General features: G+C 39.1%; 3 protein-coding genes across 3 annotated transcripts in view; all 3 read left to right on the forward strand.

Annotated features, from left to right (window-relative positions):
• The window catches only part of Tmhs (Tetraspan membrane protein in hair cell stereocilia), a 52187-nt gene that overhangs the window by 30351 nt on the left and 6666 nt on the right, over positions 1–15170 (forward strand). The gene's annotated exons all lie outside the window — the stretch shown is intronic.
• On the forward strand, positions 690–2341 carry LOC141440526 (tektin-4-like). Its single transcript, XM_074105073.1, has one exon. It carries the CDS (start codon positions 781–783, stop codon positions 2287–2289), a length of 1509 nt encoding a protein of 502 aa, XP_073961174.1. The 5' UTR covers positions 690–780; the 3' UTR covers positions 2290–2341.
• On the forward strand, positions 6692–8339 carry LOC141440524 (tektin-4-like). Its single transcript, XM_074105072.1, has one exon. It carries the CDS (start codon positions 6774–6776, stop codon positions 8298–8300), a length of 1527 nt encoding a protein of 508 aa, XP_073961173.1. The 5' UTR covers positions 6692–6773; the 3' UTR covers positions 8301–8339.

Below are 15170 nucleotides of genomic sequence, written 5' to 3' on the forward strand. Positions count from 1 at the left end.
GTTTTCCATAATTTGATTTGTACTATTATAATTTGCCATAGTAGTTACGAGCCATAATATTCATTTGCCATAATTATCGAGTGCTATATATAATATCAGGCAAGTGCGATAATTACGTGCCCATATTTTTATCAGTAGGTATCTATAAAATAAAATAATAATTATTTTTCTAAGAACATATGTATAAAATCATTTGTCATAAGTTAAAGAAATATAAAATGTATAGGGAATGTATAGGATGTGTAAAATGTATGTATATTATCCCTTTTAGGGATAACTTCGCCTTTGTGCTTTTTGTTTTGTTGTTTTCTTTTTGGATTATTTTTGTGTGTTTATGTACAATAAAGTAATACATACATGTGTGTACATTTGAAAATTTTTGGATCTCAACGAGTGAGTGAAGCGAGTGAGTAAGACTTGTCGGGGCGAAAGTGACACGGTCAAGTTAGATAAGGATTTTAAGACACGAAACCTTTCTTGAAAATAAACAGCTAGGTACCTATCCGGTATTTTCGTTTATATTTCAGATGTAGGTGTACCTACTTATTCTGAATTTTCGGTAGTTATGTTGGTTGGTGGGTGCGTGGGTGCAGAGCTTTAAGTTTAGGTTTTAGTTTTTCATTTCATTCCAAAGAGGACAAGGTTTTAATACAAAATTTACGGCTGTGGTTAATGTGTTAATGAATCGTCAAAATGACATTAATTTTGATTGTCAATTATCAGCACATTTTTCCATGAGTTTTACAATTTTATAATAGTTTTAGTTTCTAATTTTTCGTAATGGCTGCTCCTCTCACATCATTTCCTGAAGACGACAAATGTCCGAAAGTGTGCAACGACATCGGCGCGTTCAAAAAAGCGGCCAAAAGCCCTGAAAAGGCTAGCGAAGAGGTCAAAGAGGCGGCAGAAGCGAAAGCGGGGGCTCCACCACCTGATGCCTCTCCCAGTCAGCCTCAAGAACAAGAAACCCTTAGACCAGCACCTTCTGGTCCAGAGTATCTCCCTAATCTAAAGCCAGGACCAGACGGCAAGGTAGACTGGACTCCCCTTGGTGACATGACAGGAACAAGGCCAGGGGTTAATAAATATTCCATCAGCAGATACTCTCTATCAGAATGGAGAGCGCATAATGATGAGGTACTTGACCAAGAGAGTATAACAGAATCAAACATCGTCGACTACAACGCTAAAACAGCCATAATGCAAGCGTTTGGAAACATAGACAAACAGCAGTTAGAAAATAACAAGCGGCTGAAACAGAAAGCGAGAGACATCTTCAGATGGAAGGTAGAGGTCGAAAGAGCCTGCAAAGCTATCACAGAAGAAGTCGAATTGCTTGAAATTGAAAGGCAGCGGCTGAAGGGAGCATCTAGAGTACTAATGTTGCCCGAGTCTATATCTAAAGAATGTTTAGATCTACGCTCAAACCGGTTCGAACCAGATCTGGTTGCCGATTTAGCAGAACAGGAGCTTATCAAAGAAATGAATTTAGTAAGCGAGGTGAGAGCCAATTTAAAGAAAACTTTAGAGCAAATTGAACAGCAGATGGCTATTAATAAAGCTGCTAAGCATAGAATCGAGTACGACTGGTGCGATAAAGCCATGGCTTATAATACAGAATCTACCAATCTTAGTCTCGATCCTAAATCAACCACAATAATGTTCAGGCCAGGCGCAACAAAGTTTGGTACCTTTTCAGCTCCGTTAGAGTATTGGGAGTTTTTCTGTCGAGAAAGCGTGCAGAATTGCGAAGCAGCTAGACAAAAATCTTGCGATTTAAGAGGTAGTCTCGCTGCTATATTAGTAAGCGGCGGTAGGAAACTCCGCAACCAAGCAGACAAAACTGACATGGCGTTAGCAGAAACCGTCGCTATAACGTCAGAACTATGCACCAAATTGGAAGAAACTTTGAGGAACACGCTCCAAAGAATTGCTGACATGGAATCTCTGATAGATGAACTAAAGGCTTCGGTACAAAAGATGGACGCTGCGATGAAATTAGCTCAGACTAGGTTGGACAATCGCAACAACTGGAGACCTCACGGTGAAAGTGTAAGGGATCAGCCTCATTTGGGGCTGATAGAAGAGGTTAGGAAGATTCACGAAACAGTGACGTCATTGCTCGGCCAGTTGAACAATGCTGAGAGGATTCGAAGCGACTTGCTGAGGAAAAGGATCGTGTTGGAAAGGGACATAGCGTCGAAAAGGAAAACTTTGAATATAGACAGAGAAAGGTGCGGAATGGTGCGGTCGCATTACCCATCCGCTTCAGAACTTGCAGGCTACTAGAATTGATTGTATACCATTCGGTGTTTTAGGCCATTTTAATAAAAATTACTAAATCATTAAATTGAGTGTTAGATATGAAAATGCGAGTTTCACTTTTAGATTCACTATTTTACTTTATAGGATTTAGATGTAACTGCTTGCTCTCTTTACAATATCAATTTTTAAAGTCACTTCACTAGGATGTTCATTCTTTGCTTGTCGTCTTTCCTGCAATACCCCCCCCCCTGCGTGGTAACTATGGTATTTTTTTTTGGCCGTTGTTCTATTTGTACAACTATACTTATATAATTAACCGTGGTGTAGCGTGTCTTGGCCTTATGAACATACGAATAGCCTATGGTATATAATTTCTTAATCTAACAAAATCTCATAATAATAAGTGAAGTAAACAAAAACTTGATAACATCAAGCATCTTACAACAGTTTTATAACCATAGCCATGACTGAATCCAAAAGTGAAAGGCGTCTAGCTGAACGACAAAGTGCCGGTAATCAAGGTACGGAAGGAAGCTGTGGTTAGACTTCAATTCCTGTGTAATGAGTACCTAAAGAAATACAATACCATAACAGACTGCCTACTTACAAATTGCTCAATAGGAAGCTTCGCCGTCATCATCCCAGGTTACGTATTATATGACACATCTCATTGGGCTACAGCCTTCCTCGCAGAATGAGATTATTTGGGCCGTAGTCCGGATCGAGAACTTCACAGGTTTGTGCAGGTTCCCTTACGATGTTTTCCTTCACCGTAAAGCTCGTGGTAAATTTCAAATGGAATTTTAGTTCAATTCATTTTTTTTCTGTCTTTTTGTACGGTTCAATATTTATAAAGTTTCATCATCATCAGCTGGAAGACGTCCATTGCTGAACAGTCATCCTTCTTATACACTACAATGAACGACAACTCGCTTCTTGCATCTACCGGTTGCCCGCAACTCTCACGATGTTCTCAGTCCTAGTGGGAGGCTTGCCAACTCTTCGTCTTTCGGATCGTGGTCGCTACTCGATGATTTTTTCCCCCGACGGTTATCTGCTCTTTGTTCTGTGCAGTAATCTATTGTGTAATGTTTGATTAAACGTAAAGGTTTTATAAAGCAACAGGCCGTGGTGGCCTAGTGGTTTGATCTATCGCCTCTCAAGCAGAGGTTCGTGGGTTCAAACCCCGGCCCGCACCTCCGGGTTTTTCGAAATTCATGTGCGAAATTACATTTGAAATTTACCACGAGCTTTACGGTAAAACAACGCGAGGAAACCTGCACACACCTGTGAAGTATTCAATTGTAGGTATGTGTGAAGTTCCCAATCCACACTGAGAGAAGGCCTGTTCCCAGCAGTGGGACGTAAATAGGCTGGGATGGAAAGCAACAGGCTTGCAATTAAATCAATTACGTTAGTTAGATGTAATTAAATTCCCTTTGTAACAGCAAGTATCCGAGACTTGAAAATGGTGTGAAAAGTAAGGCTGCGTTTTAGTTGTAGATGGAGCGTGCTTTTCTTGGCCAAGGTCTTTTCGAAATACCGTCAAAGACATGAAGTTTTTAAAGGGTTTCATCGGCCCAACCGGTCGATGGTCGATCGCGACTATTAGTCCAGTCTGAACTGATAATACTGAATTATGCTGTTTCATTTAAGATTTCAAGAAGTATGTACTTAATGAGGGCTTTCGTTTTTTTTGTCTTACTAGATGGCGCCACTGTTGCGTGAGGTTTTTAAGTGTGGCTTTCAAAAACTGTTATTACGGGCTTGAAAACAAAGTTTAGATTAAAATCATATTTAACACAGTTTTGCGTAGTCCCGTTTTGTTCGGAAAAAAGGGAGGACAAAAGTTTTCGAAAGACAAAACTGTCTCAAAACAGACATTTATTGCCCCGTAACGCATAATTGCCTTAATTAATTTCAGATAATGCAAAATATTCACAAAATTATTCTAATTATAAATAAACCCGCGTAGCTTACCCAAAAACTATGAGATTTGACATTTCGGAGACCTCACGCTACACTAGCGCCTCTAGCGGCGAATTCATACGCGATAGCCCTCATTGGTAGATCGCACAGGGTTTCGGCAGTAAACTTTACAGTAGATCTTGGGTCTAATCAAGTTGGCCAGCCACCCCTTCAGGGCTACTACGAAACTCGAAACTCGAAGTTCGTAACGTACCGTCCCTCTCGCTCAATAGTAATAGAACTGGCGAAACGAACAACACAACTCGAGTTTCGAGTTTCACTACATGTACTGTTGACCTAAACCAGAAAACCAGACCGTAATCGAACGTCATCACAACGTGTTGCCATAATGTGACAATGACTAATTATTTCTAATTTTTTCATTACATATTTGTTGTTATTTCTACTAGCCAACTTATGCAGCAGTCTCGTAGCGACACCATATTTGATCTGTTTTGTGAGACGTTCCATCTTTCACCAAACCGCTCACCCAGACAAGAGATGTGCTATAAGCAACAAATTATGATTGGATTTGGAGACTTTTGTATTTTTTAACATTCCTTTGTTATTTTACGGTATCCCGGGACCATATAAAATAAATTATTTATTTTACTTAATTATTTAATTGCATTCAAATAACCAATTCTTTCTTTCTTTCTTTAAATGCATTCATGGCACGCGCGGCGGTTATTATTAAACGTCATAGAATATATTTTTTCGATGTAAGATCATGGTATGATACGGTGTAATTGGTAGAGACCTGTCTCTGAAATTTAGTGTTAGAGTAGATTTAGATTACTAGCCCCCGACACAAAAAGAGGGGTTATTATTATCAATTTATCATCATCATGTCAGCCGAAAAACGTCCACTGCTGGACATAGGCCTCCCCCAAGGCTCTTTTTTTTGACTGGCAATCGAGCAAGTGGGTCTCCTGATGGTAAGAGACCAGAGAGAGAGAGGTCCACTCAGACCGGTCTTGCGCTTTCCCGCCGCGATCCCGCGATCTTAACCAGGTGGTCGCTCCATCTTGTTGGAGGCCTACTGATAGCTCGTCTCCCTTTCCGCGGACGCCATTCGAGAACCTGAGAGGGGTTATGTTTGACGCCAATTTTTGTCTGTCTGTCTGTCTGTGGCATCGCAGCTGGATGAACCGATTTCGATGCATTTTTTTAAAGTGAAGCTAATTTCTTTGCGGTGGTTCTAGCTATGTTTCATTAAAATCTGCCATAAAATATATAGAACCGTGCTGTTTTCAGGATTTTTTTAAATGTCATCATATAGAATGCAGTAGGTTAGGTTAGGTTAGTTTAATATCAACTTTGAAGAAATTACTATTTTATGGCAAATGAAAATTCTATTTTATGGCATATGAAATTCGGGAAAACGATAGAGAACCGTTTTTACGAACCAATAGAAACGCTTCATTTACCTATCCTGCCTGGTATTACCTAACCTATTGATTGGAAAAAACAAGCGACAGTATTGATATCTTTTTACACGCTCCCGCTGGGGTTTGCGCTACCCGAACCGCTTAGCTTACTTCAAAGCGTAACCTTACCATGTTAATGCAGAAAAACAATACCATCATTAGACGTTTCCCACGCGTCTAGTACAGTTATAGCTTTTTATTATGTTTGCCCCTTATGTTATTGGAATAAGGGTGCAAATTGAATGAGTTGAGCGAATGAAGAAGGTGGGGAGCGACCTCAATGGGTGGTTCGTAAAGTTTTGTTACAAGGCAAGTGCATATTATGTTGGGAATTATCTGATTGAAATTCTTTTTGGAGAAACATGTAATAGTTTTTTTTTATTCGACTGGATGGCAAACGAGCAAGTGGGTCTCCTGATGGTAAGAGATCACCACCGCCCATAAACACCTGCAACACCAGGGGTATTGCAGATGCGTTGCCAACCTAGAGGCCTAAGATGGGATACCTCAAGTGCCAGTAATTTCACTGGCTGTCTTACTCTCCTCGCCGAAACACAACACTGCAAGCACTGCTGCTTCACGGCAGGATTAGCGAGCAAGATGGTGGTAGCAATCCGGGCGGACCTTCCACAAGGTCCTACCACCTGCCCTCTCCCCTCTCTGCCTGTTTGATAGAACAGTTTCAGAGGTTGATTTTATACAAAGAGAAATAAAAAAAAAACACTATTTACATCAACAGCTAAACAGTCTAAGAACCATTCAAATCGGTTCACCCGTTTAAGAGCTACGGTGCCACAGACATACACACAGACAGACACACAGACACATAGCGGTCAAACTTATAACACCCCTCTTTTTGCGTCGGGGATTAAAAGAACACCACGTAAACCTTGCGTAAACATCTTTGGCGTAAACCCATCACCAAAAATGCTACAGTCAAAAATACTTTTTACAAATAAGCATAGTTAAAGTACTGGCTGGTTCAATGTTTCTGACGTCGACGAAAAGAAAATGATCCGTCATTTATTTCGTCTATTGACGCTACGTAGTTTATAAGTAATTTTATTTACAATTAATAATCATTCGACAAATACCTAAATTTCCGTTACCATGGCATCTGGAGAACCTAACAAGATGGATTGTCCTTACATTTGTCCTGAATCTGGGATCCCTCAGGAAAAGCAGAAGGAGTATTTACAAGCGGGCATGTCGAGGGTTGAAAACCCCCACGCGTCCCCTTATGTCCCTGGACGGATTGTGCCCCCACCGCCCAGGATCTACCCCCCAGGAGCTCCCCCAAAGTATCTACCTCAGCCTACAGACAGTACCAGTGGAGATATACTTGGTATGGGACCAGTAGGACCCTGGGCGGCAGGACATGTGGACTGGACTCCTCAAGCGGGTATGACCGGCGTCCGACCAGTCGTCGACAAATACTCCATCACCAGGTATTCTACTGGAGAATGGAGAAAGAACAACCAGTACATCCTGACCCCGAGGGCTACTGACAAAGCGAAAGCAGCTGAAGCTCAAACGAAGAAAGACTTAGACGACGCTTTTAATAATATTCGCAATAAAGGCGACGATACTAATAACAAGCTGCAGAAACGAATCAAAGATTTGAAGTCCTGGCAGGCAAAAGTTGAAAAAATGGTGCAAGCCATCACCGATGAGACTATGACGCTAGACCAATACAGAGCCCGGCTCAAAGGCGCTTGCAGAATTCTTATGATGCCTGAAGCTATTTCCAAAGAATGTCTCGAGTTAAGAACAAATCGATACGAACCTGACTTAGTCAGAGATGACGCTGAACAAGAACTGATCAAAGAAGTCGCTATAGTAGGAGAAATCCGAAGAGTATTCCTCGAGACCCTTGCCAAAGTAGAGGTTCAAATGGAGAAGAATAAAGCTGCGAAGGTTAGCATTGAATTCGATTGGAGCGACAAAATGGTCAGTTTGAAATTGGACAGGCAGAACTTAAGCATGACACCAGAATCTAACTTGATCTTGTACCACCCTGGTGTCGCAAGATGGCCGGAGAACGCTACTACTTTGGAATACTGGGAACACTACTGCAGTGAGAGTCTTCGAAACTGCGAAGAAGTTAGAAAGGAATCTGAAGACTTGAGGGGAGATTTGATGACTGCCATCATTAAAGGTGGCCAGGATATGAAAATACAAGCAGATCGCACGAACGAAGCACTAGCGGAAGCCATATCAGCAACCGAACAGATGTGTGAGCATTTGGAAGCGAACTTAAAAGAGAATCTTCAAAAGACAGCTGATATAGAGAACCTTATTGATCACCTGAAGGATTCTTTAAGGAAAATCGATGAGAGTTGTAAATTATCTATGACGAGACTTCACACCAGGAACTATGATAGACCTGGAGTGGAGAACTGTCGGGATGAAGCGCAATATGCGCTAATAGCTGAACACAAAGCCATCAAGGAGACAGCAGAGTCTTTGAATAATAAGGTTAGAGAGGCGGAGACGATTAGATGTGAGCTGATGAAGTATAGAGGGGATCTGGAGAAAGAAATAGCATGTAAGAGGAAGAGTTTGCTGATAGACCAGGATAGGTGCAGCAGGGTACGGGCGCACATGCCTTCTCCTGAGGAGTTCGCGTCTGGGTGAACTGGTTTTTAAATAGAATACAAATTGTGCGTAAACTGAGCCAGCATTTTAATTGGTAGAATTGCTAACACAACGTAAAAGAAGAATAAAAATGCCATGCGGGAAATTTTTTAATATGAATTAAATAGTCAAAACCCATTTATTTTCCCATATCAGTCTGCTATAATTGCTAAAAATTTTGCTAATGTAGAAATTGTTTTTCATAAATCCGGTAATATAATAAACGGGCACGTATCTGAACATTCCAAATTTAAATATCGATAGTTAACCTTACTAACTAACTAATTTGGCTCAGGGAACCAAAGAGGGTCTTGGCCTCCGTAACGAGAGCATGCCATCTGTCCCGATCGTGCGCAGCCTCTTGCCAGTCGTCGACTTGGAGACGTCGGAGATCCACCTGGGCACTGTCCTCCCAGCGGTACCTAACCTACTATAGATATTTTTACCGTCGACTTTTTAACTTTAGATAATATTAATTTTCGATATTCAGATACGTCCCCATAATAAACACTTTTTTAAAGGAAAATTTACTAATAAATTCACAATGTAAGTTTTGGGAATTCCCATCCCACTGGTATTTTTGCGAAATCCTGGAATTTTAATACAACTGCTTAATGGGTTACGTACAGACTGAGTTCATAAACTTGTGAGCAAAAATTTGATCAAAAATATCTGAACACGCTTCTACACCGTTAACACTAGTCGTGTGCAGATATTTTTGATAAAATTTTTGTTCACAAGCTTATGAACTCGACTGTACTAGTGCGCAATCGCAAGTAAAGGCACTAACATTTATATAATATTGTTATAGTTATAACCCATGTACAGTCAACGTCATAAATACGTGATCACTTTTGTACCATGTCGCATTCACACAATTTGGGTGAGGGCACCAGTCATGGACAGGAACCAATAATGGAATATTTTTTCCGCTAACCCAATATTAAGAAACGGACGCTACTTTTTCTAAAACTTATAGCACTTATGTGCAGATAACTGATGATAAAGTTCTGGTAAAGGTACTCGTAACGTAACTGGTAAAGTTCATGAATGGTGAGCTATAAGGCATTTGAATCTTGCTGTCCATGTCCATGATTGGTGCCGTCAGCCTATGGCTTTTAAAACATGCGGTTAAGTGACAAGGTACAAAAGTGAAAACTTATTTATGACGTTAACTGTACCATTGATTGTTGTTGTTAAATCGATATACAATACCTAGCTAATTTTGTTCCAATTTCGACACTAGAGCAAATTTGATTAGTAAAAGTGGGCCGATATTTGGACAATGCCTCGTGAGAAGATGGCCGTTATGCAACGAGAACATAACTTAGTTATGAAAGATGCTTGTTGTACACAAAAGCTTTTGTCTGTGAATGTACGATTTACATCAAAGTTGTACGTAATAGATCCATAACCTAACCAATAAACGTTGGAAAACCCCCGACTTTCCACCCGTTTAAGAGCTACGGTGCCACAGACACACATACACACACAGACACACATAGCGGTCAAACTTATAACACCCCTCTTTTTGCGTCGGAGGTTAAAAAATGTAAAACAAAGATCCCAGAACTGGCAAAATTAGTACTTATTCTGTGGTACAGTCACCAGCATGCAAAAATATCTGACACGTCCTTCCGGCCCTAGATATAGAGTCGTATCAGATATTTATGCACGCTTGTTGTGTCAGATATTGGTGCTGGTGACTGTACTACCATGAACTACTAGGAAATACCAAAAACAGTATTGCTATTTTCTTATAACTAATTTTGCGCAGAACAAATCTTAGCTCAGTTTAAATGTAATTTCACACTCTATTTTTAATTCGTAGATCGTTACAGCCGAGCCACTTCCTTCAACTCTTGCGCAAGCAATGCACTTGCACGAACTGCAATTAACGTAATAATATTTTATTTTTTTATTTTTAGTAAAAGTAAATCGATCATATTGAAAGGGACCACGCAAAAGCTTTATAGGCTGCATTTCCACCAATAATGTGCGAGGAATGTGTTTTATAGGATGCATTTCCACCAATAATGTGCAGGAATGTGTTTTTCATGACTCATGCATGACGCATGACCAATAGAAACGCTTCATTGACCTATCCTCACACAGCACATCTCTGTGCCCTTAGTGTAAGTTTTCGGTTACAAAATACGTCTCGATCGCGTTCGCGTTAAAATCTCAATTTATATGCAAACACGAACAGCGCCTCTAGCGGAATGTTCGTGTTGCCATACAAATTGAGATTTTAACGCGAACGCGGTCGAGACGTATTTTGTAACCGAAAACTTACACTAAGGGCACTGGTGGAAACAGCTCGTCGGAGCGAGGATAGGCAAAAAGCGTTACTATATTGGTTCATGAATAACCTAACCTAACCCACAAAAAGTTGGAAAACCCCCGACTTTGTCACTTCAAAGTTCAATATCTCAAAAACAGCTGAACCGATTTTGATAAAACATGTCTAAGAACCATCGCTAGAAAACCTGATTTCAAATAAATAAACCGCATTCAAATCTGTCCAACCGTTTAAGACACACACAGACACACAAAGCGGTCAAACTTATAACACCCCTCTTTTTGCGTCGGGGGTTAAAAAAAACAAATTGATGCCCCTCCTTTTTTTGAAGTCGGTTAAAAATAATGCAATTTCTTAGTTAATCCCGATTGAGATTAGCTTGAAGTCGTGCGCGTTCAAGTCTTTTGTATGAGAATAGAGCAAGGTCGAATAAAGGTCAAGTCAAACTCAACGTATTTCGCAAATAAACAATAGAAATTCACTAGTGATTTAACATTCACTAAATATTTGAAAATAAATAAAAGAATATTAAAATATTATGTGACGATTTGACACCAATTTACCTAATCCCAAACTAAGCAAAGTCTGTACCGACAAAATTACTTACATAAAAATAAGTTCATACAAATTCCTGCACCGACCGGGGATCGAACCCAAGACCACACCTTCTTAGGTTTCTCTTTCTCGAACCAACTAGACTATCCTTCGTCAAAAAATCATTAAAGTTAATTAGTTTCTTAGAATGCCACAGTTATTGTTGTTATGCTTGACTAGTTCACAGAAATCTAGATTCTATAAATCGAAATGACCATTGGAAACTAGAAAGTGGCGATAAATGAGCGAGTGAGAGAAAACAGATTTTCTAAACCTGATCGTTAATGGACTGCATTAGAAGATAACGGCCTTGACTTGTTTTCATACATATTATATTACAAACACATAAAATTCTCTACATATGTTGATAAAGATTATCTTATTCATTATGCAAGTCAAATTAGTTTTGTAATGCCTGCACAAACCTGCGAAGCAATTCAGTGGTGTGTGTGAAGTTCCCAATCCGCACTGGGTCCGTGTGGGAACAACGGCCCAAGCCCTCTCATTCTGAGAGGAGACCTGTGCCCAGCAGTGGGACGTAAATAGGATGATGAATGTTGCCCGTTGTCATTTCTAAAATGTTGTAGGTACCACTACTTATTTGCAGCATTTTTTTTTATCAAAAAAAATAAATAAAAAGTGTTTTTTAGCAACCGCGACACTTGTTACAGTTCATGCGATTTATCTATCAGACTCCAAACTACGCTGAGCCTGTATCTTGGAAGCCTGCGAGTGTGTTTAACAAAATTAGCTACAGTGTGACAGAAAACATTGATATGATAAGAATATTTTATTTTGAAATTCAACTAAAATAACCTAACCTGTAACCAACAAATTGTTGATAAACCCCCGACATTGTCACTTCAAAGTTCAATATCTCAAAAACGGCTGAACTGCTGGGCTGGCCTTCTTGCTCACTAATCCTGCCGTGAAGAAGCAGTACTTGCACTGTTGTGTTTCGGCGTGGAGAGTAAGACAGAAGGTGAAATTACTGGCACTTGAGGTATCCCATCTACCTCTAGGTTGGCAACGCGTCTGCAATACCCCTGGTGTAGCAGATGTTTATGGGCGGTGGTGATCTCTTACCATCAGGAGACCCACTTTGCTCGTTTGCCATCCAGTCGAATAAAAAAAAAACGATTTTGATGAAACAGAAAACATGCTTTCAAATACAAAAATACATAAACCGCTTTCAAATCGGTCTACCCGTTTAAGAGCTACGGTGCCACAGACAGACGGACATAGCGGTCAAACTTATAACACCCCTCTTTTTGCGTGGGGGTTAAAAAACGCCGCAAAGAAGCTTATGTTAAATTATACATTGCGAAATATATAATTACAAATTACGTGCTAGAAGTGAGCAAGTTACGCTCCGAGAGGTTTTGTGGGAAACAACCTCGTTTCATTTGCAAACAAGTCGTCGAGTTAGGAATACCTACACTGTTATTTTTGATTCTCATTTAACTTTATTTTAGGTTACATTACAGGTCATTTCGCACGCACATGCTGGAACATCCAATCAAATTCTACTCACCTTGCCTGCTTTAATAATGTGCACGAAGTTATGTACAGCCAAGTTCTGTAATTTATCGTTTGTTGACTGACAGAGACATCTAGGGTCCGCTTCCGCAAACTTTAACAAGTGATTGCCACAAATTGTTTACTGTTATTTTGTTGCCATAATTATGCTAACGTGAGATTGCTTTTGTATCTATAGAAAGGAAGTGTAGGCACAGATATACCGTTGCATATTGTACTTGTTTTGCGTTAATTGCAACAACACCATATTAGTTGTTGATTGTTAGTGTACGTATAGATACGTATTGTGTTACTTATTTTCTTTGTTTTGCTATTGAAGTAAACGAAACGACTATATAAATTTGACACACGTTTTCCTTGAAGTTCATAGAGGTGCCCTAAGAAAGAATTTATCAAAATTCCCATGGACTAGGAATCTTCACTATTTTTTTTATTCGTGTGTCTACGTAAAGCTACGGGCATAAGCTAGTATGAAGACAAAATTTCGTTCCTATTGTGTCTAAAACTAAATTGTACTTACTTGTATTTTTTTTTACTTGATGTTGCGTTGGATAAGCAAATACAAAAGAAAATCGCGTAAATGAAATGATCTATTACCAACCATGAGTTGCTTTGAAAGTGATCGGTAAACTCAGTAATTATACGGAGCAGTCGAGTCTCGCCGAAAGTGATGGAAAATGTTTCAAGCCAGTGGAGATGCAAATTGTTTTATGGTCGGCCATTTTACATTTCGCTGGATCATTGCAAGACTAATGCAATTAGATTTGCTAATAGGATTTGGACGCAGAAATCAAGCTGGCAGTTTTTTTAGAGACAAATAGCAGAAAGAAGGGACTGCCTGTGTTCAGCTTGACTACAAAAAATACTAAAATTTATTAATACCAACGTAGATAGCTACGTAATGTAGGTCACTGTAGAGTTCGAGTAGGTTAGGTTAGCATAGACATAATACTAGATTTTAAAAGGTAAATATGGTTTATGGTTTAAGATATTTATTTCTCATAAGATTTACATAAGTCACTCAATGAGAAAACAATAAGTAATTTGGCTTAAAAAATATTTTGCTTAAATACCTATTTATTGAGTTCTTAGTCGCAATTATTTTGCGCAACCTTTTCCAATGTACTTTTAGTCTTACTTTTATTCAGCGGGGAACGGTACATATTTTTTTAACAGCAATTTCATAATCAAAATATCAAGTTGATTGCAACAATGTCTGAAGAGATGTTCGAACCAATTGTAGACTCAAAAGAATGCCACCACGCAAATCTACTAATGAATATATATTATTCTATTTTTTAACCCCCGACGCAAAAAGAGGGGTGTTATAAGTTTGACCGCTATGTGTGTCTGTGTGCCTGTATGTCTGTGTGTCTTCTGTGGCACCGTAGCTCTTAAACGGGTGGACCGATTTGAATGCGGTTTTTTTATTTGAAAGCAGGTTTTCCAGCGATGGATCTTATTTCGAATTTAATTCTAATTGTGACGTTTAACGATATTAGTGAATTTATTGTATTATTGACCGGACTAATGAAATGTATACTCCTATATAATCATTATAGGAAATAATAGAGGAATATGAATGGAAAAATACAGTAAACTTTCAAACCTACAAAAAATAAAGAAATTAAATAATAATAATATAATTTAAGTAGCTAAATAAACCAATTATCAGACACTAACAGCACCAGTTAACTTCTGCCATAAACATGTAGAATGCTTTCTAACTTGTAGCAAAGTGAATGTTACCAAAATGTCACTTGTTGGTATTTGCACGCACTACCATCAAATGTATTACTGTGCCCTTAGTGTATGTTTTCGGTTACAAAATACGTCTCGATCGCGTTCGCGTTAAAATCTCAATTTGTATGTGCACGCACTACCATCAAATGTATTACTGTGCCCTTAGTGTATGTTTTCGGTTACAAAATACGTCTCGATCGCGTTCGCGTTAAAATCTCAATTTGTATGGAAACACGTACATCGCAAACGTTCCGCTAGAGGCGCTGTTCGTGTTTCCATACGAATTGAGATTTTAACGCGAACGCGATCGAGACGTATTTTGTAACCGAAAACTTACACTAAGGGCTCTGGTACGAGTGTTTACTACATTGTCTTACAAGTCTGCCTTAACTGCGTCGATAGCGAAGCCAGCAAAGATTAGACTTTATATGTATCCTTATTAGGATACAATAAGTGATAATAAAAATAAATAATAATAGTAATGTTAATATATTATTAATGCGAAAATTTGTGAGTGAGTATTTTTGTTACTTTACGCTAAAACGGCGGGATTTGGATGAAATTTGACAAAAAGTTAGTTTATAACCTGGTTTAAAACAGATGATACTTTTTATCCCGATATTCCCACGGGATAGGGATAAAATGTTGAAATAACAACGGCTGGGCTTAGAGGCATAAAATTTGGTATGTAC

Source organism: Choristoneura fumiferana, chromosome 22 (assembly GCF_025370935.1).
Source record: "Choristoneura fumiferana chromosome 22, NRCan_CFum_1, whole genome shotgun sequence".
NCBI classification, from domain to species: Eukaryota; Metazoa; Arthropoda; class Insecta; order Lepidoptera; family Tortricidae; genus Choristoneura; species Choristoneura fumiferana.